Below are 24,725 nucleotides of genomic sequence, written 5' to 3'. Positions count from 1 at the left end.
CTGCTCATTATAACATTTTTCAGTTGTCTGGTTTCATTACTAATATTAAACACAAGCTATGTACCATAAGCACCACTATTGGAGCATGGTTGGAAAAGAAAGTGTGTCTTAAATGACATGTTATCAGAGAGACTGCAAATCTGTGAGCACAAAGACCCGGCATCCACTAACTGGCCTTCTCAGCCTGTGGTTGTGCACAAAAATACAGACAGTATTTTTGCACACAGGAGCACATTCCTTTGAGCAAAAGATGAACGTGGACAAACACTGATCGACTTTGTCAGTGTTTTTGTTTGTTCTGCTAGAATTTACTGCAAATTAACAGGCAAGTTTTTTGGGGGGAGGAGGGGTTCAGATGTGCTCGATTTATAATCTGCCTGCTTACCGATCCTTTCTGAAATGTGCATGTTTGATTTTGTCAAACAGCCAATTTGGCGACTGCAAAGCATCATAACTCTTATTCCTCACAGCTCATCCATGTCCTTTTTTGTTTTTCTGCTTCCTTCAAAACCAGAATGCCCACGCCTTCTTAATCTTGATCTGTCATGTAAGGGGTGTGAAGACTGTCCTAGAGACCACATATGCTGTGTCTACCATGGTGAAGAAGTCTGCGTCCCTCCTGTTTCCAGTATGTGTCACAATGTTTAATTTCTTCTTACGAAGGTGTGATAAATTTTTCATTGAATCTTCTCAGTCAGTAGAATGAGAGATAGTCTAAAAATAAAATAAATTCCAGTAAAATCCACATTTACTGCACTTTCTGATTAGAGTTCTTTGTCCACACTAATTTCTCTTTCCTTCCAGCAAAGCCTGGAGTGTGTCCTCGCCGGCGCTTGCACGACAGGCATTGTACTGAATCTTGCTCTAAAGACAGAGACTGTCCTAATCATGAGAAGTGCTGCTCCAATGGATGTGGACATGAGTGCATGGCTCCAGTGTCAGGTGAGATTGAACAAAGTGACATTTTAACAATCAAGTTTCTTTCGACTCAGACGTGTTCAGCTTATAATCTACTGCTCACGGTTTCTTTCTAAAATGTGCATGTTTGATTTTGTCAAACAGCCAATTTGGCGACTGCAAAGTATCATAACTCTTGCTCCTCACAGATCATCCATGACCGTTTCTACTTTTCTGCTTCCTTCAAAACCAGAATGCCCACGCCATCTTAATCTTGATCTGTCGTGTAAGGGGTGTGAGGACTGTCCTAGAGACCACATATGCTGTGTCTACCATGGTGAAGAAGTCTGCGTCCCTCCTGTTTCCAGTATGTGTCACAATGTTTAATTTCTTCTTAAGAGGGTGTGGCAAATTTTTCATTGAATCTTCTCAGTCAGTAGAATGAGTGATAGTCTAAAAATAAAATAAATTCCAGTAAAATCCACATTTACTGCACTTTCTGATTAGAGTTCTTTGTCTGCACTAATTTCTCTTTCCTTTCAGCAAAGCCAGGAGTGTGTCCTCGCCGGCACTTGCACAACAGGCATTGTACTGAATCTTGCTCTAAAGACAGAGACTGTCCTAATAATGAGAAGTGCTGCTCCAACGGATGTGGACATGAGTGCATGGCTCCTGTGTCAGGTGAGATATAAACAACGTGAAAGTTATCCACAGGATATCAATTACTGCAACACATATCACGTTGCAAGTTGCAAAAAGGCTGTCACTGACCATTAATTTGTGCAGACATAATTTAATATAGGAAAATATATATATATTAAGATTAATAATTTAATATATGTATACTTGGGACTGCATGAAATTTGAGAAGGTGAAAAGTTGTGTTAATCTCCTTTTTTTGCTTGGGGGTAAGTTGGGTACTGAACAACAAAAACCATTAAGACTCTTGTAATGATGCAGTATCAGACTGCACAAGTCTTGTCTGATATATGGGAATTAGAGTGTAAATGTGGGGTGGTAATATGAATTTAAACTAGACTTCTCCAGGAAACTCATTCCTTAGCAGGAAGAAAGAGGTCCAATAGCATCATTCTGTGAAACAGAATTCAACAAAAACAGAAGAGGAAGAGGAGAGAGGAATTTGCTGCACTTCAGGAATAGCTGCTGCACAACAAAATACTGTGATAGTGACTGGCAGGGTCAATGCATGCAGACAATATAACAGCATGCAATCTTTGACCACAAAAATGAAACGCAGCAGTAAAGTAAAGTGAAAGGAAAGTGAGATCAAACACAAACACTGCTGCTCATTATAACATTTTTCAGTTGTCTGGTTTCATTACTAATATTAAACACAAGCTATGTACCATAAGCACCACTATTGGAGCATGGTTGGAAAAGAAAGTGTGTCTTAAATGACATGTTATCAGAGAGACTGCAAATCCGTGAGCACAAAGACCCGGCATCCACTAACTGGCCTTCTCAGCCTGTGGTTGTGCACAAAAATACAGACAGTATTTTTGCACACAGGAGCACATTCCTTTGAGCAAAAGATGAACGTGGACAAACACTGATCAACTTTGTCAGTGTTTTTGTTTGTTCTGCTAGAATTTACTGCAAATTAACAGGCAAGTTTTTTGGGGGGAGGAGGGGTTCAGATGTGCTCGATTTATAATCTGCCTGCTTACCGATCCTTTCTGAAATGTGCATGTTTGATTTTGTCAAACAGCCAATTTGGCGACTGCAAAGCATCATAACTTATTCCTCACAGCTCATCCATGTCCTTTTTTGTTTTTCTGCTTCCTTCAAAACCAGAATGCCCACGCCATCTTAATCTTGATCTGTCATGTAAGGGGTGTGAAGACTGTCCTAGAGACCACATATGCTGTGTCTACCATGGTGAAGAAGTCTGCGTCCCTCCTGTTTCCAGTATGTGTCACAATGTTTAATTTCTTCTTACGAAGGTGTGATAAATTTTTCATTGAATCTTCTCAGTCAGTAGAATGAGAGATAGTCTAAAAATAAAATAAATTCCAGTAAAATCCACATTTACTGCACTTTCTGATTAGAGTTCTTTGTCTATACTAATTTCTCTTTCCTTTCAGCAAAGCCTGGAGTGTGTCCTCGCCGGCGCTTGCACGACAGGCATTGTACTGACTCTTGCTCTAAAGACAGAGACTGTCCTAATCATGAGAAGTGCTGCTCCAATGGATGTGGACATGAGTGCATGGCTCCAGTGTCAGGTGAGATTGAACAAAGTGACATTTTAACAACCAAGTTTCTTTCGACTCAGACGTGTTCAGCTTATAATCTACTGCTCGGGGTTTCTTTCTGAAATGTGCATATTTGGTTTGCTTTGTTAAGCAGCCAAACTGGCAATCAGACAGCTTTATAAGACTGACTTCATTTACCACAGCTCATCCATGTCCTTTTCTACTTTACTACTTCTTTCAAACCCAGAATGCCCACGCCATCTTAAGCTTGATCTGTCACGTAAGGGGTGTAATGGCTGTCCTAGAGACCACATATGCTGTATCCATGATGGTGAAGAAGTCTGCGTCCCTCCTGTTTCCAGTATGTGTCACAATGTTTAATTTCTTTTCTGTGTGTGTGGTAAATCTTTGGTTAAACCTTCTCGGTTAATAAAATGACAGATAATAAAGTTTCTTCAAGTTAAATCCACATTTACCACCCTCTCTGGTTAGAGTTCTTAGTCTATACTAATTTCTCTTTCCTTCCAGCAAAGCCAGGAGTGTGTCCTCGCCGGCGCTTGCACGACAGGCATTGTACTGAATCTTGCTCTAAAGACAGAGACTGTCCTAATAATGAGAAGTGCTGCTCCAATGGATGTGGACATGAGTGCATGGCTCCAGTGTCAGGTGAGATTGAACAAAGGGACATTTTAACAACCAAGTTTCTTTAGACTCAGACGTGTTCAGCTTATAATCTACACTGTTAAAAAAAACATCTTAAAAAAACGGTAATATTCCGGCAGCTGGGGCGCCAAAATACTACCGTAAAATAACAGAAAATAACTTCCTCATAAAAATACGGTTATTTCCAGTAATGACAATACAGTTTGTTGAGCTAATTTTACATGGGATCTTGCCTTTTCAAGTGATTTTAAACATTAAATTAGGAACATGTTAATGTGATTAAACAATGAAATTATCTTTAAATAGGAAAAAAAAACAAATCCTAAAAAAACAGTAATATTCCGGCAGCAAAATACTACCGTAAAATAACAGAAAATAACTTTCTCATAAAAATACAGTTATTTTCAGTAATGAAAATAGAGTTTGTTGCGCTAATTTTACATGGGATTCTGCCTTTTCCAAGTGCTTTTACACATTAAATTAGGAACATTTTAACGTGATCAAACAATGAAATTACCTATAAACAAGGTCAATGAATGTGGCAATATGAATCATAATACTTAAATGTACAGAAATATACAGTTAACAGTTGGTTTAAATAATAATGGATTGCATGCGCTGGGACAGAGGCGAGGCTGCCATATCGCACCATCGGCCCCTCTGGCCATCACCAGTAGGTGAAGAGTCTTGACCACGGACACAACGACCGAGCGTGTCCGAGCCGGGGCTCGAACCGGCAACCTTCTGATCATAAGGCGAACTGCCAACTCCTGAGCCACGATCGCCCTAACTAGCAATGATAATAATACTTATGTGATGTAACACAAGCTTATAGGAATCATGTTATATACTTTTCCATAGCATTACATTTGAATTCAACAGTTCAGTCTTTCAAATAACGGACAGATATTTGTGAAATCATGATACATTTGTGAATGTATTTTAACAATCTCAATATGCATGTGTACAGACAGATACATTTAATAATCATGAAAATTATGTTTTATTACATTACAGTGATTTAACGTTAATTGACATTTGAAATGTGTAGTCACAGTCTATTTACGTAACTTTAATGATATTCTAGAAGAACAGAACAAAACTGTAAAATGCACAGTAAAATAGTTTTATATTAGGATTTTTTCCTACAGTGCAGCCATACCCGCGACCTTGTGGTTGTTAGTTCACATTCATTGGCCGATGCTTAGTATCATGTTATTATGTGTCCCAACATCCAATGGCATGTCACATTGTTTTCATGGCCACACCCTCACCCCAGGTGCAGAGGCCCATTTCTGTTCAGGAATGTTGTGAATACTTTGAGATTTATAGTAATTGCAATTCCTACCTCTACATTTATTTTTTTAAATATATAATTAGCACAGCGTGGCCATGCAATGTTTTATATGTTTTTTTTAGTTTTTATTCCTATTAATTATATTTTCACTTGTTACCTCTGAATTATTGAATCAGACCTAGATGACATGAAATTTCAGCAAAATTATAATTCAAATACTCCTTTAATTATTGATTATTCTCATTAATTTTCGATCATTTTATATATTTTTCCATAGTATTACATTTGAATTTAACAGATCATTCTCTCACATAACTGACAAATATTTGTGAAATTATGACACATTTCTGAATGTATTTACAATCTAAATATGCATATGTACAAAAAAATATATTTAAAAAAACAAGTAAATTGTGTTTTACTATATTTACAGTGATGTTATGTTATTTTACCTTTGACATGTAAAATCACAGTCTACTTATGTAAATTTAATGATATTCTAGAAAGATAGTACAAAACTGTAAAATATACAGTAAGATACTTTGACATTACTATTTTTTGGAACAGTGTACTGCTCGGGGTTTCTTTCTGAAATGTGCATGTTTGGTTTGCTTTGTTAAGCAGCCAAACTGGCAATCAGACAGCTTTAAAAGACTGACTTCATTTACCACAGCTCATCCATGTCCTTTTCTACTTTACTACTTCTTTCAAACCCAGAATGCCCACGCCATCTTAAGCTTGATCTGTCACGTAAGGGGTGTAATGGCTGTCCTAGAGACCACACTTGCTGTATCCATGATGGTGAAGAAGTCTGCGTCCCTCCTGTTTCCAGTATGTGTCACAATGTTTAATTTCTTTTCTGTGTGTGTGGTAAATCTTTGGTTAAACCTTCTCGGTTAATAAAATGACAGATAATAAAGTTTCTTCAAGTTAAATCCACATTTACCACCCTCTCTGGTTAGAGTTCTTTGTCCACACTAATTTCTCTTTCCTTTCAGCAAAGCCTGGAGTGTGTCCTCGCCGGCGCTTGCACGACAGGCATTGTACTGAATCTTGCTCTAAAGACAGAGACTGTCCTAATAATGAGAAGTGCTGCTCCAATGGATGTGGACATGAGTGCATGGCTCCAGTGTCAGGTGAGATTGAACAAAGGGACATTTTAACAACCAAGTTTCTTTCGACTCAGACGTGTTCAGCTTATAATCTACTGCTCGGGGTTTCTTTCTGAAATGTGCATATTTGGTTTGCTTTGTTAAGCAGCCAAACTGGCAATCAGACAGCTTTATAAGACTGACTTCATTTACCACAGCTCATCCATGTCCTTTTCTGTTTTAGTGCTTCCTCCAAAACCAGAATGCCCACACCATCTTAATTTTGATCTGTCACGTAAGGGGTGTAATGGCTGTCCTAGAGACCACATATGCTGTATCCATGATGGTGAAGAAATCTGCATCCCTCCTGTCTTCAGTACGTGTCACTATGTTTAATGTCTTCTGAAAAGGGTGTGGATTAAATATTTGGTTAAATCTTCTCAGTTAATAAAATGACAAGTAGTTTAAAAATAAAGTTCCTTCAGGTTAAGGCCACATTTACCACACTTTCTGGTTATTTGTCTGCACTAATCTCTCCTTCCTTTCAGGAAAGCCTGGAGTGTGTCCTCGCAGGCACTTTGCACATAAAAATTGTGCTGAATCTTGCTTTGATGACAGAGACTGTCCCTTTATTGAGAAGTGTTGCTACAATGGATGCGGACATGAGTGCATGGTACCATACATAGGTGAGATACGAACAAAGTGACAGTTATCTAAAACAGCGGCCCCCAACCTTTTTTGCCCCACGGACCGGTTTATGTCTGACAGTATTTTCACGGACTAGCCTTTAAGGTGTCGCGGATAAATACAACAAAATAAAACCAGTACCGGTACCCAAAAAAGAAAATTTATTCATAACACACGGGAAAAGAGCCAGGGAAACCGAGTTAATGATAAAAACGATAAAAAATAACGAAACCTTAAAAATCTATAAATTTCACAACCGAGCCTCAACTCTCGCAGCCCGGAACCAAACGACTCACGGACCTGTACCAGTCTGTGGCCCGGGGGTTGGGGACCGCTGATCTACAGGTTATCTGTTATCATGTCATCTACAATAGGTAGAAGTCAGAAAAGGCTGTCTCTAACAATTGTGCAAAAAAAAGAGAAAATGTTTAATTTCATACACATTTACTTGAGATTGTATGAAACATGAAAGAGTGAGAACTTAAAAAAAAGCCTGTTACTCTTCTTTATGACCATGTGTTTCTTTGTGTACTGCAGACCAGAGACTTACTGCTGTAATTTTGTATGAGACTGTATAAGTTTTGCCTGATATTTGGGAACTGGAGTGTACACGTTGGGTGGAATATAACTTGAAACGAGAGATTAATCAACTGGATATCCATGAAACTCATACCTTAGTCGAGAAGAAGGAAGTACAGTAAGCATCCTTCAGAGAAACAGGGTGGCCACAGCCTAAAACACAATCAAATGTTTCACAATTTCCAGAAACTCTTAGAAGAGATTTTTACTAATTTACTGCAATTCAGGGTTCAATAAGGTAAAAGGATATCTTTCAGAGGGACAACCCACCACACTCTCTGGAGTTCTTGTTCTATACTCATTTCTCTTTCATTTCAGTAAAGCCAGGAGTGTGTCCTCACAGACACTTGGGCCATGGACATTGCCTTGAATCTTGCTTTAATGATAGAGACTGTCCCTTTTTTGAGAAGTGTTGCTACAATGGATGCGGACATGAGTGCATGGCTCCCTACAAAGGTGATAGATGCACAAAGCAGCCAAGACCATTTAAATAATTCACCAAGTGGTTAACGGTATTTTGTAACTAATCATATTTTTGGCTTTGGTGTATCTCTGAAGGCTGGCTGCTGCCCTCTGCCTGAAACTACCTTCATGTGTGCTGGTCAGTGTCCAGGAGAGCAGAAGTGCTGCAGGACATCCTGTGGTCATGCGTGCAATGAGCCCTGCTGATTAGAAAGTACCAAGTCAATCTACATTAAACATCTTTACACATTTACTGTGGCCTTCTCTTTAATGCAATACTTTTTTTTCTTTCTGTAATATTATTAAGACTTTTTTGCGTGGCTAGGTGCTTGATTATATACGTCTGTGACAATAGGACTGAAAAAAAAACACCTCAATTCAGAGAACAGGACGTGTGGCTCCATACCTGCTGCTTTTACCTAAAACTACTTCAAAACAAGTGATTTCCTGTCCCATTAAAGATAATATTCATTACTTTTAGGTATCTTTCTTTGTATTTGTTTGTTTGTGAGAGTATTTGGATATCCTGTTTTGGACAAAGTTTGCATTTAAAAACAAAAAAGAAACCATGTTGAATTCACTCTGACATAACGTATCTCTGTATCTGATTGTTCCTAGTAGGGAGATTGAAAAGAATCAATAATCTCTCCATGTGAGCTCAGAGGCTTCAGAGGGCAGTGAGATATCAAATCAGAATAACCTGATTTGTATTTTATTACAGTTTCCTCACAGTAACATCATGCCTTAATGGCAATATGGCTGCATGATGATTTAATGGAGTTACAGTTTCAAACTTCCAGAAAACAAATCAATGTTCAAACTAGAGCTGCAAAAAATAAAAATAAAATAAAAACACCAACACTGCTATCAACAAAAATGGTATTTTAAGCACAGCTATCGAGTTTTTATAGTCAGTGCATGCCTGGTTTAGACACTGCCCATTGGTTTACATAAAAAGATATAATATGACGATATTCCATTTATAGTCGCATATAATGTTTGAGCATAAGCTAAGGAACAAGTCAAGATAGGAACACGAAAATATGTATCTGACAACCCCCTTTCTTACAGAAAACATGACTCATGTTCGTCACTTTGTGGTGAAAGGAAGCAGCAGCATCAACCCTTACTAAAGCAAAACACACGGCTGTTTACATTATTGCTCTCCATTCTGTGCAGGGGAGGAATTTAAGTGCTAAAAGCAGAGAATCAGAATTAAATAGCACGAACATTTCACAGTTTGTGAACACACAAAAACTGCAGGAAAATGAGTTTGTCAGAGTGGCCATATGTAGGATTTCACACACTCAATTTGGAAAGCTCTGTTGAAACAACCAGTTAAAATCAATCATTGACATCTTTCAGTCCTATTTCCAAATAAAAAATATTTCAGTTTTAATCAAATGTAATGCTTTGTTTTTATCAAGCCAAATCTTTATTTATTTATTCTTTACTTTGTTTATCATTTCATTTTATCAGTGCATCCCTAGTTTTAGCACAGCCTACTAATTTAAATAAATATGATACTATGTGACAATATTCAGTCAATAACAGCATGCAATGTTGCAACAAAAACTAATAAACAAGTTAGATTGGAAGACTAAGACATGTTCCCCACCTTGTGGAGAAAAGAAGAAGTAGCTGCTTGAGACTTACCAACACTTCTTGTAGAATTTCTGTGGGAAGTAAAATATTCTGCAATGGACTGTGTGGTCTGCACAGTGGTGTACACGCCAAGCACACACCCAACTAAACTGAACAGAGAGGCCATCCTCCACATCACCCTTAAGCTAACACGCTAAACAATAGTTATTTTGTAGAGTCATAAAGTCATCTCATCCAATAAATGCTGTATATCACCACCAGAGCATAAATTATTAGTCTTAAACAGAATCATTATTAATATTCTGGACACCTTATGTATGTAATTGATGTGTGATTTAAACAATTTAGGACCCAACACTGACCCCTGGGGGACACCACAAGCATAACTTCCTTCTCTAATATATGAGCAATAATTCGTTTAACTTCACAAACTGGTGCCTCTCTTAAAAAAAAACAACTCTGAAATGACTTTAAAACTCCTCATCTGATCTATTGTATCAAATGTGTTTCTGTGTAGTAGTGTGTAAATAATCCAACCGCATATTGTTTTTTTTGTCTATGGAGTCTAATAATGCTAGATGGAAATGCGGGCTGGTCCACTGGTTAAAAAGAAAATAAACCGCTTCGCACATGTCACATACTGTTGGAGGAGAAATTGAGAAATTTGCTGGAAGCACTAAAATAAAGTGAAGGTAAAATGAGGTCACATGACAAAAACTCTTGGTCATCATAACATTTTTCAGCTGTCTAGTTTTATTACTAACACGTAAACAACATTAAAAGATTCATACCACAGTACATGCCATATTTTATCTGTAACTCTACAGGCACAAGGACCCAGCATCCTCTAAGTGGCCTGCTCAGCATGTGGCTATGGACTAGTGTACAGTATTTTTGCACACAGCAGTACATGTTTTGAGCAAGAAGTGAACATGGACAAACACTGGTGGACAATTTGCGCATTGATTTTAGCATTTTGCGCATTAGCGCACTTTGACACTGTTCTTTCAGCGCGAGCTTGCTGCAAATTAACAGGCAAGTTTCTTTTGACTCAAATTTCTTCAACCCATTATCTGACTGCTTACGGATTCTTTTTGAAATGCGCGTGCTTGTTTGTTTAGCAACCAAATTGGGAACCACTCAAAATCATAACTCGTGTCTCATTTGGCACGGCTGATCCGTAATGCTTTTCTGCTTTTTTCTTTCAAGTCTCAGCTGTCTAAAAGGTTTCTTCCAGTCAAAAGGCCCATGTACCACACTCTCCCGTTCTATCTCTTTGTCTATACTGATTTCTCTTTTCTTTCAGTAAAGCCAGGAGTGTGTCCTCGCAGGCGCTTGGGCTACGGACGGTGTGCTGAATTTTGCTCTAATGACAGTGACTGCCCCGACAAGAAAAAGTGCTGCTCCAACGGATGTGGACATGAGTGCATGGCACCATACGTAGGTGAGAGATCAACAAAGTAGAAAACACCCCCATATGCATCCCAAGTGTTTAAAGGTATTTTGCAACTACCGGTAATCATATTTTTTTGACTTCGCTGTGATCAGTGAAGCCTGGCGGCTGTCCTCTGCCTGAGACCACCCCCATGTGTGCTGAGTACTGCTATCACGATGGTCAGTGTCCAGGACATCAAAAGTGCTGCAGGACTACCTGTGGTCATGCATGCAGTGAGCCCTGCTGATTAGGAAGTCCATCAATCTGCATTAAACATCACGGCTCTCCCTCTGTTTAAATGGACGCATTTTCTCACAGAGAAAAAGTGGCCTGTTTGCATTTATTTCTTGTTCTATTTTTTACAACATGTATTCTTACTTCAGTGTGAAAAACAGTATATCTGTTCCATTTCTAATTAAAGCCTTAGAGTATGATGCATTGTTTTTGTTGTTTTTGTATGACCAATAAAAATAGCCCAATCCTGTATAACCTTGCTATAAATGTGTTTTTAATAGATCCTGGAATTCACAAGGGGGGGTGGTTGAGTCCGTTTCCCTGCAAAAACAAATGATGAAATGTAGCAAGAATGGAAAGTGTTTCCTGGCAGAACACAAAATGATTCAGATGGACGATGAAAACGTTCTTAGTTTTCAGGATTGTTGCACACTTGTGTCTCAAACTGTATTTTGCTGTTTGTTATTTAAAGAACATTTTAGTTTTTTGTAAATTACTAGTTTGACCAAAGAAAGTTGCAACAATCAGTGACAAGTTCCTTTGCTATATCATGTCCGAGGAGAAAAATTGCAGTTTGTAGCAGATCACATATGAACATCAAATTCTACATGTGGAAAGCTGCGTTTTGCTTTGTTTTTGTTCCACACTGTTGGCAAACACACAGGGGTAAGAATTGCTGACCTGGCAAATACAGAGAGACGTCTGTGTTTGTTCCTTCAGAGTCTGTCATCAGTGAGGCCAACTATGTTTACACAAAAATATGGGCACTCAATGGGAAGTAATAATGCTCCAACTCCTGTTTAATTTAGAGTTGGGCAATTTCGCGTCTAGTAATTTGAAAAATTATTTTTGGCAGTTTATTGAAAAGGCAGTGACAGTAATAACAATACAGAACATAGTCAAACATTCAAATGGAGCTCACTGTTTTACAGAAATATTTTTCTAGGAAGGAAAACAAAAAAATGTGTGTAAAAGACTTAAACAAAAGTAAATGCATGGCAGTATTTTATTTAGTATTTAACATCTACAGCACATAGAACCCAGGACTACGAAGCTCCAGGTGCACAGTTTTAGTGCTGATGTTAATGCCAGAGGTGTTTGGAGCTCTGCAGTTATCGAGTCAGCAGCTTTAGTGACTTTTAGGCTGTATCACCTCAGCCCTTGGTGACACCCCTCTGAAGATCTACATGTCCAACAATTTGTGGCCGAGTTGTTGTGGCTCCTAGATGCCTCCACTTTGCTATATCACCACTTCACCTGATCATTAAATATCTAAGAGGGAAGAAATTTCATGAACTGACTTGTTGCGGTGGTGGCATCCTATTACACTACCATACTCAAATTTAGTGAGCTCTTTAGAACAACCTTTAACAAATAAAGGCAGACTGCTTGGCTGTTACCTGCAGCAACAGGAGTGAAAGCACCTGAATTTAGAGAAGAGGAAGTGTGGCTCTGTAGTTTTGTCCATAGTGTATTTGTTATAAGACAACGAAAGTGCTTAAAACTGATGACTTAATAATTCAACAAATAAAGGTATTTATTATGCTCAGACAATTGCATTAACATTCAAAACTAACCAAAATCAGTGCCAAATAAATATTTGGTAAAGGGCAGCTCGGTTTTACTTGACAACAATTGATATCCTGCGTAGAAACATGGAATAAGTTAATTTTATCACTTTTAAGTCTATACTTTTTAGCATTCGTTTCACACAATATATGACATCATACTGGAATGAGTTTTAGAGTTTTTAATGCCCTGTCATGAATGAAGTTTCAATTAAGATACGCAGTCTAAAAAGAAAAACGTTATGACATCCTGAAGTGACTTTGACTTAGTGTATCTCATAGTGGCGGAGATGCCAAAAAAGTCTTAAGACCACTTAGAGACCAAAAGCGATTATATTTCTAAGTGAGCCCAGAGGCTTCAGAGTGCAGTGAGATATGAAATCAGAATAACCTGATTTTATTACAGTTCCCTCACAGTAACAGTATGCCTTAATGACAGTATGGCATTATGATGTAATGGGTTATAGTTTTAAAAATCCAGAAAACAAACAAACAAACAAACAAAAACAAAAAAACCCTACCCCAAATCCCCAAAAACGAAGGGGTTTTAAAACACTGCAGCCCATTGCTCAGCTTTGGTTCATCATATTTATCAAACAAGAACAAATCTTCAACTTCCCGTCTACTTTTTTTGTCCTTAGGCAGCAAGAAATTGCTTTACAACACAAATGTTCAACAAATGTATCCATCTTATTCCATTCAACAACAAAATCCTCAAGTTGACAGGTTTTAAAACATTCATAGCAGTATTTGTCCCAGTTCTTCCTGTATATTATATATTCTCCAGTAGTTTCAACAAAAGGAAAACTTCCTTTCTAAAAGATGCCACTTGGCATGCTCACAAAGCCTCAGAGTGGCGGGACGCCCCTCATCCTTCGGATGACGTTAGCGATCCGCTTGGCCAGTCCTGGGTTGGGCTCTTCGATCTGGAAGCTCCGCGTTAGTAAGTTGTATAGAGAGCCGTAGCCCACAGCCACTACAGTGCATGTCAGGCAGATGACATTGTAAGGCATGCTGAAGTCTGGAGTGGGCAGATTGACAAGCAGAGGCTCTGTGTAGATGCGGACAAAGTAGCTGGACTCTTCTTTACAGGGAAAACTGGTGAGAGAGGAAAATTTGATCATCCCATTTTCTAGATAAACGTGTCTGTGCAGAAACTCAAACAGTCCGTGAATAAAACACAATAAATGTCATTTTCATCAAGGTGGGTGGGCGATGGGGGCTGTGTACTTACAAGCTGCTGAAAAGTGGTCGTTCCCGAGTGCTGTTTGTATCCATGGCGACAGTGCTTGGTACAAGAGAACTAATAACTGAAGATCTAAATGTTAAAGACAAGGACAAGGACTTTAGTCAATAAAAGTCCAACATTAATTTAAAATCCTAAAAAAATTTTAAAAAAGCAAAAATCATTTGAGAAGCAACACATGTCACACATGCAATCCTACGTGCATACCCGACATAGAAACCGTGGTTGGGATCGGGTGGGTATTCAGTCCATTTGAGCAGAGCCCTCTCAAACTGCACTGTAACCTCAGTCACAGAGTTTGGAGGAAGCTGGATCAGCATCTCCAGCAGGTGGGGCTTCACACGGTCCTTAGATGGCTCGTAGTGGATGTAGCCTAGCAGAGGAAGAAAAAAAAACAAGTGACCAATAATACACTGATTAAATGTTCAAACTAGAACTGCACAAACACAAAGGCTCTGGTATCTGCTGGCAAGAAAATTGTATTTTAAACTGTTATCAACCCAGAGTTTTTACAGTCAGTGAATCCCTAGTTTAGACACAAATCACTGGTTTATATAAGTGACATAATGGGACAATATTTAATCAATAACAGCATGTTATTCAAGTTAGAAATGAACACCAACATATGTATTTGATAAATGTTTCTTACAGAAAACATGACTCATGTTCTCCACCTTGTGGCAAAAAGAGGCAGCTGCATGAACCCTTACTAACCCTTCCTGTGGGTTAATGTGGGAAGTCAAGTATCTTACAGTGGGCTGTGAACAGCATGACCGACTTACCATCATTAGTGTGATTTCTTTAAAATTAAACCCTTTACACATTTTTGCTGAAGATGAATAGTCATCAATAAATTGCACAGAAATGCTGCTGTAGCAAAAATCATACAAGTCAAAACTCATAATTCATGACAGGTTCAATAAAAACTCCAGCTTCAAGAAAATTAGATTTTTCTGGCAATTATTTCATGGTTCAGATTTTACAGGGTTAAGTAAAAGACTGAATAATAATACCCATCGTTGAAGAAGTCAACATCAAAAATCCAAACTGGACCAAACTGTACATGCGAAGGCCATATAAGACATACATTTTTGATTTAATTAATAATTCATAAGTCAGCTGCTCCATGATATTCTTATTCCCCACAGTGGCCTTAAGTGAAGTTAAGGACATTGTACCGGACCAATATCCTGTACTACACTGTGTACTCACTGTACAGGATATTGGTTGTCTTTCAAAGGTAAATTGTTTTTGCGACTATGTAAATTTATTATTCTGATTGCAAATTAACAGTGCACACATCCTTTACTGCTTTCTAAAAATACTCACTGGGCTTGTTGTCCTTTCCCTTGCTCGTCACACTGAGCGTGTGGATGTAGAGACGAAGATACCAAGGCACAGAGTCCAGCAGGAGTACAGGGAAAGACCTGTATGGGTGGTTGTTGTACATTAATGTGTGAATCTCTCCTGTCTCCAGCCCGTATCCAGCCACATAACGCTCAGCGTGGAGCAAGGGACGCAGCATTTCACCTGAGTACAGAAAGTCAGACTGATTTTAATAATTCACTGGGTGTAAAACAAATGTGACAATCAAAAAAATGCCTTAAAAATGTGTGAAGTGTGTGCATTTTATAATCTTGTTCCTGTTTCATCATACATTCTTCAAGACAATATTCTGACTATTATACACAGCTTTATACATTATAGTCTCTACTCTTCTGGCTCACCCTCATTGGACTTCCATCGAATCAACAGGTTGAGGGAGCGCACAGAGCCAAAGGTGGTTTCTTGGGTCAGATCGTACACAGAGAAGGTCCGTCTGTCTCCCAGCACCACTGCCTGGCTCAGCAGGGAAGTGGCTGGGCTGAGCTCAAACTGCTCCCCCTGCAAAATAAAAACAGGTTTATTCCAATCATAACTCTTACAGAGCTTCAATAATAAATTTCACATTATCTATACATACAAGTAGTGCCATTTATCAACAGATAATCCACTAGATCAGCAACACTTCCATGTTCATATAGCTGTCACAATTCGATGTTTTGTATTCTAAGGTTTGAATTATCTAATGATTTAGATTTGCATATTTTATATTCAAGGAAAAGCAAACCTGAGGGTTGTCTGTGATGTCGATATATAGTTTACTGGAGGAGGCCAACGGACAAGCCTCTGTCAGGGTCCGAGAGAACATCTTGAACAAAGACCACTCTGAAGGAAGAGACAGCATGAATTAACAAAAGCCAGGGGAATGTTACCAAAACCCAAATATGGCACAGAGAACAAAAAAAACATGCTTTTGCTCACCTCGTTTGGCCTGTCCAGAGTTGTGCAGGTCAAAGACTGAATTCAACGTCTGTCTCAGCTCCCAGGATGTGGTTTTGCACTGCCAGTCCTGACACACGGACCTGATGTGCACTGCCTGGGAATGAAAACTGCTGTGGAAGAGTTTCTCTGACTTCAAAAGGACAGCGAGACCAGCCTGTTCGGAAAACATAGTGAGGAGAAAACTTGGTACGCTAACAGATGGCATTGATGTCCGTGTTATTTTAGGAAGAAAAATGCACACATAAAGGGGGAGAGAGAGAGAGAGAGAGAGAGACATTTACCTTGGATCCACATGGCAAGAGTTTCTTCCAGGGTGTCAAATTCTCTGTGCAAACAATTTCTCGTGGGAGGGTGGCATAGCGAAGAAAGCTGTGGTCTGTCACTTTAACACACACACACACACAAATATTGCATATGCAGTACAGTGAGTCCTGGGGCATCTGCAGTGCTGTAATGGGTATTCAACTGTCTAACATGCACCTCAGAATAAGAATATCACATGCTCAAATAAATCTAACATTCATATATATATAAAAAAGAGGCATCTTGAGTACGGGTAAAGCACGCATTTTATTGCAAAAGGTTTCTTTAATGCAAACAGGGCCTGTGTAAAAACTGTTTACTTATTCCCAAACAAAAAAACAGCAAAAAAACAACACACAACTAAACCAAGTTTCTAACAGGGTGCAGCACACCTGACGAGCCTGACAATCAAATCACCTGTGAAGTCGACCATTTGCAGTAGTATGAGGTGTAAAATCACTAGAAACAATAGTTTAAAAAACAAAACAAAAAACAAAGCACATGTCTAGGTTAGATGAGGAAGAAGGTTACTGCACTAAATCTCTGAGACTCAATATTGAAAGAAATTGGCTACACATGGTCGTTTGGAACAAATGAGAATCTTCCTAGAGGTTGCCAACCTTTCAGAATTCCTCTAAGAGCACTTTGAACACTCATCAGTGAGGTTAAAGTTTTGAGCAAAATATTCAAGCTACCACAGTGTTTGTGACTCTGACAGACAAGGTAAAAATGACAGACTGATCTCCAGTAATCTGAAGCACTTTATGGCAGCTGATGCTGCTGAAGTTGTATGAATCATAACTGACCAGTGATTGAACAGGGTGAGAAGAGGATTACTGCAAGAGGATTTTCTCTAGCACTAATTCTGTATAAAAACGTGATATTAGACAGTTCAATGGTGGCTGATGACACAATTAGCTTTTGCAGAGGTTCATTACTAGAGATGTTACTCTAAATGCAAAAAGGAGACTGACTGTACCGTTGCCTATTCCCAGGGGTTTGAAGGAGGCACTGGGCTGAACAGTGTTGGTGGAGTCAATGAAGTTCAGTGATGCACAGAAGATGCCTGACAAAACATTGGTTAGCTCCTTCCATGTAGCATCGACACTGGGAAAGGCAGAAAAAAGGCATGTGGAAATGTTAGCATGATTTAGCAAAGGTAGGTTAGGCAGCAACTACATCAAAACAAACTGTAGTCAAAAGTTGTGGGAGTAGAATTTCTGGCAGTTTTATATGGGTGGGGGGAAAAATCAATACAGCAAACCATTACGATACTTTGTATGGTGATATTGTATCGATACAGGGTCACCAAATATTAATACTCTGGGAATATAACGAACGAGAGGGTTCATCACATGCACCACCATCCTGAGATGATGTTAGCTGAGCAAACTTGCATTAAATTCAATTAAATTCACATTTAATTGATGTATCATCTGAAACAGATTGCATGTAATTCAATCGCAGACTGATGACAGATTAGCTCCGTCTTAATGCAACATTTATGCCCGGTTTTACTGAGAGCGTTGGTCTCATTTAGCAGCAAAAAAACTACCTGAACTGTCTGCTAGTTCGGCATATGCTTGAGAAACATCACTGTCATTATAAGAACTAAAGGAAAAACACAAAAACAAAAAACAGCAAGGACGGTTATGGATGAGCAAAACTGGTAGGTTGGTGGTTCAATCCTCTACTTGTCTGGTCTGCATGTCAAAGTATCCTTGGTCCACATACTGAACCCCCAGTTCCCGTTGATGAGTGTCATATGTGCATGGTAGGTTAAAAATGCTAAGGCATAGAAAAAATGTTTACGAAAGCAGGTTAATGAATGTGTTTGTGAATAGGTGAATGAGGCTCGTAGTAAGAAGGGGCTTTAAATGCTCAGAGTAGAAAAACACTATATAAGTACGGGTCTGTTTTTTTTCCCCCTTATTAATCCACACATTCATTTCATCACTGTTGTACTCACTCCGTCACGGAGTCTTGGAACCAGACCCAGAGCTCAGCTCCAGGTGGGGATGGTATAAAGGGTTGCCCCCACTGCATGGTCCTCCAGTAACCTTGTGTAAAAGAGATGTGCAGCTCTCTGACTGAGAACTTGGAGATGACCTGGCCCAGAGACTTGGGGAAAAGCCGGTAGTGGGACACTGAGAAATGTAACAACGTGGTTTAGAGTTAGAAAGACCAAACATTGTTGTAATTTTGAGAACAGGAGAAAGAAAATCTTATTGAATTAATGTGGGGTGTATTAAACTTGTATAATATTTCCAATAATGAATAAACACTCCTAAAACCAACTAAACAGGAACAGACGCAGATTTTAACAGGAAGTGGACATCAATAAATCAACAAAAATGTGGTGATTTATAAAAGAAAGTCAACTGACGGAAAATACAGATGCCGTGGTAATCTTTTTAATGTTTCAATCTGACAGATTATAGGAGCATCGAGAAGCAAAATATGAACACTCATTTCGAAACATTTAAATGCTCATCATTTTATACATTTACAGCTATTCTGTCAGCTATTCGACAGACTCAAGTATATTCATAAGTTACTTCTATAAGAAGATAAAACATTTACATGTGTATATTTTCTTATTCGTGCCTAACAGAGTGTTATCTCCCTGCTAGCAGTTAGCTTACCTTTGTTTTCTCTCATGAAATCTGTGTCCCACAGGGTGCGGAACTGGAAGCTGGCATAAATATCTCCGGAGTGCAGAGGTCTGATAACCAGCTCTTCTTGGAAGTCGTCTTTAGGCTGTGGTACCGACGAAGGTACCACTGTTTCAGGGGCAGAAGTGCCCTGAGTGTCGGCTGCAGCATCAACCGTAGCGGCTTCTTTAACCTCGGTTGCTTCCCACCGTCTCTCCTCCACCGCGGGCTGGTCAGCCGTTTGTTCCGCTGTTTGTGCATTATGGTCAACCCCACCGTGGTGGTCATTAACTGGCGTCGTTTCATGAATGTCTGCGACAACAAACACGGACAAACTAAAAAGAATAAGCAGCCAAGACCAGCAGCTGCACCTGTGAGCAGCCATTTTTCTCGAGGCGGTGGTTGACTTCCGCGTTAACGCGTCATGAATAGAATCAGCCAATGAGCTGCTTCCATATGGAGTCATTCTTGGCACTGACACGAGGCTGCTTTGTTTTAAGCCAAAATATTTTCTTAAAAAAAAATTATATATATATATGGAATATGTTTCTGTTTTATTTTAAGCAAATTCTGAAATTTAAAAAAATAATACATTTTAAAAGCTATTAGTTACATGTGAAGGCGGTATGGAAGCGGTATGACAAATTATAATTTATATGTAGATTAGATAAATTATATTTATATCCATGTGAAGACAATAAATGAATCCATAGATAAATGTAAACTACAGTAAATGCACATAATATGTCATATGTCAATTTGTGAATTGTAACCAATCAACCAATTACAGGCCTGAAAATTCTCAATTAATTTAGCCTATCAAACGTCTGCTCATCTTAATCTGTCATTTTACAGCATTAACAATGCTGCTTGCAAATATATTAAACCTTATAGACCCTGAATAAATGGTGCTACTGGTGTGTTGCCAAAACCCATAAAAAAAGCTACATTAACAATTAATAAAGGCCATAAATTTAGGTTATCGGTGTGCGAATAAGCATAGTGCTCTGTTGAATATTTGGTCGCGTTGCTGGACAGGGATGGGCATCATCAACCCGTTGGCATCATCGGGGGCAAATCACCCCTCCCTCATCCACACATCATCGCGCACACAGCCCAGACTCACACGCACACACACGCACACACACACACACGCACATACACGCACATACACAAACACACACGGAATTTCGGCTCAGCCATGGCTCCCTGTTAGGTGCTCAAAGCGGCTGTTGTCAGAGCGAATTATATCTACTCTCGCTCGCTGCTTTCCTCCTGACCTTGTCTGCCTCCGGTTGGGTTTTTAATATTTTATTTAGGATTCCTGCGCTGCCTCCCCATGGCTACATCGGATGGACTAGACGGCTGTCTGCAGCGAGGCAGATCTCAAAGTGACCCGAACATACTCACCGAACCGGGCATCGAGTTGGCTCACGGCACAGGTAAGATAGGCGTTATTTTGTCTACATTCATCCGCTCCATATGCGAGTTTTTATTTTTATTTTATTGTATTTTATTTTTCTAAGGTTGCCGCTTCTTTGGCGTTGCAGACCTCCTTGTTTGCCTAGTGGGATGTCAGAACACTAAGGCACAATTAGCGCATATGCTCCCGACACTGGATGTAGAATATGACTGTAACGCTGAATCGTGGAGCTGCATGTTGAAAACGAATGCCATCTCAGCGTCTGTGAATGGCTGCATTCCCCACCAGATTTGCGCCTTACAAAGACGCCTGTAGCCCTTGTGGCTGATATGGATGCAAGTAGTATTTGGGAATCCGCGTGTTGGCCGTTTAATGTGATATTACCGTGTGCAACTTTTACTCTATTGCCTATCTATTGCCTTCCACGCTATCCCAGCCCCTTTATAGTGAACCCAGGCTATTTAGCATCACAAAATCTGCATGCATGTGTGGTCCATGATCCAAGCTTAACGAATGAGTTGTCCTGTCTGATCCACTGCTATAGCGTTTTTATTAAGAGAGATCCATGGAGGGATTCATGTTTTGACGTGTTGCATTAAAAAAGAAAGAAAGAAAAAGCACATGCTTCTCTTATTGTAGGCCTATGCCTAGAGCTCTGTCCCTGTATTGACAGCACTGAATCCCCACCCCATACCGAACTGATCACTGCTGTGATCAATAGCCGACAATCCACGTGATATAGGCTATAGGTGGAAATGTACCCAACTTATCATCACAGCCTTGTACTGGTACAATCGGACTGGCCAGTTATTGATCCTTCAGGTGATCTTTCCAATATGGAGTCCTTGTTTGTTTCTCTGTGGGTTAGTCATCTAATGTTACTCATCTTTCTGCTTTATGGAAGAGGATAATGAATTAAACTTTCATTAATGACAGAACACCAGGGAGCACTCATGCTGTGCTCTCCTCTGGTGAGCTCCTGGAAGTGAATTTGGTTGTTGTTGTGCTGGAAGGACTAGTAGCCTATGCATTCACCTAAAATACACTGATTTATTTTCTTCTTCTTTTTTTTTACGTAAGTGAGACTATTTATGGTCATACTGTGTGGGTTTAGAAAGAGTCATTGCTTACACCCACACATGGCGAGTTTTACGCACATGAATGCTTGAGTGAATGATTCAGGAAAAAAAAGCAGAGTAGTTCACCTTTCAACTTATCACTAACGAGACTCGCTTTTTCACATTTCCAAAATCACACCTGCCTGCACTCATCAACTGGCCATAGCACGTTTATAATGGAGCCTTGCTGAATTCAACCCTCCCAGGGATGATTTAATTCACACATAGGTGAATGTGATGATGTCACACTGGGTCTTTGACACACCTGAATAAACAACGCAGCAGTTTGGCGGATCAGCCAGGCCAGTGATGAGAGCTAAAGCTGTCAGGGAACGCTGAACGTCAGCCTCCATCCCTGGAATATGCACAACTGCATCACAGGTTCAGACACGAGCATGCTACATGAAGGACGGAGTAAATACAGTTGTAACAGCAAGGACAATATCGGTGTCTGGTGGCCCAAAGTACACAGCATCGCCCACTCCTTCTCTGCGTGGATGACCACTGCACTAATGTCTGGGGCACTGGTCTTTGCCAAAGTAATCCTTTGGCAAAGACTGCCTTTTTTTTCTCCTCCCAATACAGTAGATCTCGCAGCTGCAGAGGCTTACAATGTGTTCATACACTTACTCAATACTGGGAGGAGAGTCAATAGAGACAACAGTTACAGCTGACCATCTCAGAAAATCAGAGTAGTGTTTCCTTTTTGAATGAGGCTGCAGTAATACTACAATACAGACTCACCCTCTCAGAGAAGGGCAAGTCGATCGGTCACATTGCAAGTGTCCAACAATGCAAATCCTACTGTCTTTTAATAAAGCGCACAGAGTGACATTGCATTGCTCTTTTGGGAGTTTATCTAATTTGAGGCAACCTCTTTGAGCTCCAGATTTACAAGAATGATTCAAAGTTACAGGAACATAAGTCCAGGAACAGGAGCAGCAGTATAAACACGTCTAATCAGTTCATTTGGACAAGGAGCCCTTAGAGTCCCCTGCTAATAAAATGTCACTTTCGCTCAAAGTTCCACTTAGTCATTGCAGAATGTCGACCAAGGTAATGGTGTGGAGAGGACACCTTGACGCTTTGCGGACAGGGAGCTTGTCCAAGCAGGGTTATCCCTATGGCTTCGTTCCTCAAAATAATTCTTTTCCCCTGTAGAAAGATGCAAAGCTGGAGAAACAGTGGAGATGAACAGCACAGAAGCTGGAAGTTTGAGAAGAGTTGAATCACACAAATATCAGCACAAGCAGATTTATGGTGCACATAAATCTGCAGTTAGAGACTATTTCTATTATTGATTAAGTTTCACTTTTTTATTACTTTTTTATTACAAAGAATACAATGCACATTACAGTTTCCCGAAGACAAAGTAGTTATCTTCAGACTGTTAAATTCAGTTCACAAAGTTACAAAACACAGAAAAGAAGAATATCCTCCTCATGAAGAAATCACGTCATATATCCACAGTAAATTCTAAAAATAAAAAAATATATTCAGATGTTTTAAATCTTTTAAATAATTTCTCAGTTTGTTTGACATTTCATTGATTAGTTGCAGCACTTTATAAAGATGGCCAACTGCTCCTTCACTGAACATCATCCTTTGGCAAAAGACTGTAATAATTCATGGTGAAATCACTTTCACTTGCAACCCCTCCCCACCTGCAGCTATATACCACATTGCTCAAGACCACTTCTGGTCTCCGCTCACATGACGACTTATCCAATAAGTACCTGCTGATCTCTGTTTTTTTTTCTCTCGTTTTGTTTTATCCTTCTCTCCTGGTCTTACTGGTACAAGAATAATCCTCTCAGATCTGTCAAAAAAAGAACAACTGAAGAATTCAGGTAAAAGGCGAGGACCTGCCTAATGAACAAGACGATATGTCAAACCCTGCGGAAGCTGATATTGAGCCATGACAATGACTCACCCCAAACCCGAGTGCTGTGTCGTACATAATCCCTCTTATATTCAGGGCTTGGTGAGCAAATATGGGAAATTCTGAGTCAGCAGGTCTTATATAATGTTCCCGCAATTAACACAACATTGTTTGAAAGTAATAATGTAAACAAAAAGGTATTAGTGCCACAGGAATTCCTTACATAACAACGGTTTAAGACCCAGTTTCAGATTTCAGCGAGTTGCGGCGGAATAAAGAAACTGTAATTACATAACAAACAGAGATATATATGACCCTACCTTAAGAAACAGCCCTGATTCAATTTAAAAAAAGGAACTTTGACGTTTTCAGGTGAAGAGAGGGTTAAAGATGCAAGAATGCCAGATGCTGGCAGGCGGCACATTTGAAGAATGTTTTTCGTTCACCTGTAATGAGGCAGTCAAGTATCTTGATGGTGTGGAAGAGGGAGATAAAGAAACGCTGGATGTGGCACAGCATTTGGTGTGGCCTTCAACTGGCGCTGGCTCTAAACAGATAATTACACTGCACACAGTAACTATCTAGCTATCAATCCAAACTACTGGCAGTTCATCAAGTTGTTGGGACGAGTTGTTGGGCTTGCCCATGTTGACAGGTTTTGTGATGAGCAAAACTCCACCAGTATCTGGGGCAGTTTTATAATTATTTTCTATTCCGAGTAATTAACTGTAAATTAAACTGTTTGAAATTGCAGTTTTCATTTAAGACAGATTAAGAGGCAGGCGCTCAGCGGTATGTGATGCCATTACAGCCACACATTCTGTCTTCCTGTGAGTCTATTTTTTTCCCCACCAAGTGATTGTCAACATCCTCAAGAGTGCAGAGAAAAGGGTGTGAAGTTGTTGTATTCTGCTGCGGGTCATACGTGTTAAGTGGTTAAAACAAAAGAGAGAGCGACGGTGACCGTGAAGTGGATACAAGTGAGAAAACAGAAAACAATCCCTCTGTTACAGTTCAGCCCGTGACACCATGCTATCTGTGCT

At 39.5% G+C, this 24,725-nt stretch overlaps 3 protein-coding genes across 5 annotated transcripts in view; 2 read left to right on the top strand and 1 right to left on the bottom strand.

Moving 5' to 3' along the window:
* Nucleotides 1-10,373: 10,373 nt before the first annotated feature.
* Nucleotides 10,374-11,415, top strand: wfdc2 (WAP four-disulfide core domain 2). Its single transcript, XM_063464535.1, has 3 exons — nt 10,374-10,529; nt 10,801-10,938; nt 11,043-11,415. The coding sequence occupies exons 1-3, from the start codon at nt 10,427-10,429 to the stop codon at nt 11,174-11,176; spliced, it is 375 nt and encodes a 124-aa protein (XP_063320605.1). The 5' UTR covers nt 10,374-10,426; the 3' UTR covers nt 11,177-11,415.
* A 580-nt stretch (nt 11,416-11,995) lies between these two features.
* Nucleotides 11,996-19,652, bottom strand: pigt (phosphatidylinositol glycan anchor biosynthesis, class T). Its single transcript, XM_063463620.1, has 11 exons — nt 19,251-19,652; nt 18,575-18,752; nt 17,585-17,712; nt 16,584-16,684; nt 16,282-16,456; nt 16,088-16,185; nt 15,705-15,861; nt 15,307-15,507; nt 14,185-14,350; nt 13,966-14,049; nt 11,996-13,829 (listed from the first exon to the last, which is right to left on the bottom strand). The coding sequence occupies exons 1-11, from the start codon at nt 19,642-19,644 to the stop codon at nt 13,580-13,582; spliced, it is 1,932 nt and encodes a 643-aa protein (XP_063319690.1). The 5' UTR covers nt 19,645-19,652; the 3' UTR covers nt 11,996-13,579.
* Nucleotides 19,653-20,399: 747 nt separating this feature from the next.
* Nucleotides 20,400-24,725, top strand: part of phactr3a (phosphatase and actin regulator 3a) — a 33,595-nt gene continuing 29,269 nt past the window's right edge. For 2 of the 3 annotated variants that reach the window (XM_063463622.1, XM_063463623.1), the window contains exon 1: nt 20,400-20,701. In XM_063463622.1, the coding sequence (XP_063319692.1) occupies nt 20,599-20,701 (103 nt within the window). In that variant the 5' untranslated portion in view covers nt 20,400-20,598. The remainder of the gene's footprint in view (nt 20,702-24,725) is intronic. The other variant, XM_063463621.1, reaches the window with a different exon arrangement.

The sequence above is a fragment of the Pelmatolapia mariae genome, linkage group LG20, assembly GCF_036321145.2.
Source record: "Pelmatolapia mariae isolate MD_Pm_ZW linkage group LG20, Pm_UMD_F_2, whole genome shotgun sequence".
In the NCBI taxonomy this organism is placed as follows: domain Eukaryota; kingdom Metazoa; phylum Chordata; class Actinopteri; order Cichliformes; family Cichlidae; genus Pelmatolapia; species Pelmatolapia mariae.
The sequence above is the reverse complement of the archived record's forward strand: the minus strand, read 5'-3'. Positions and strand labels throughout refer to the sequence as shown.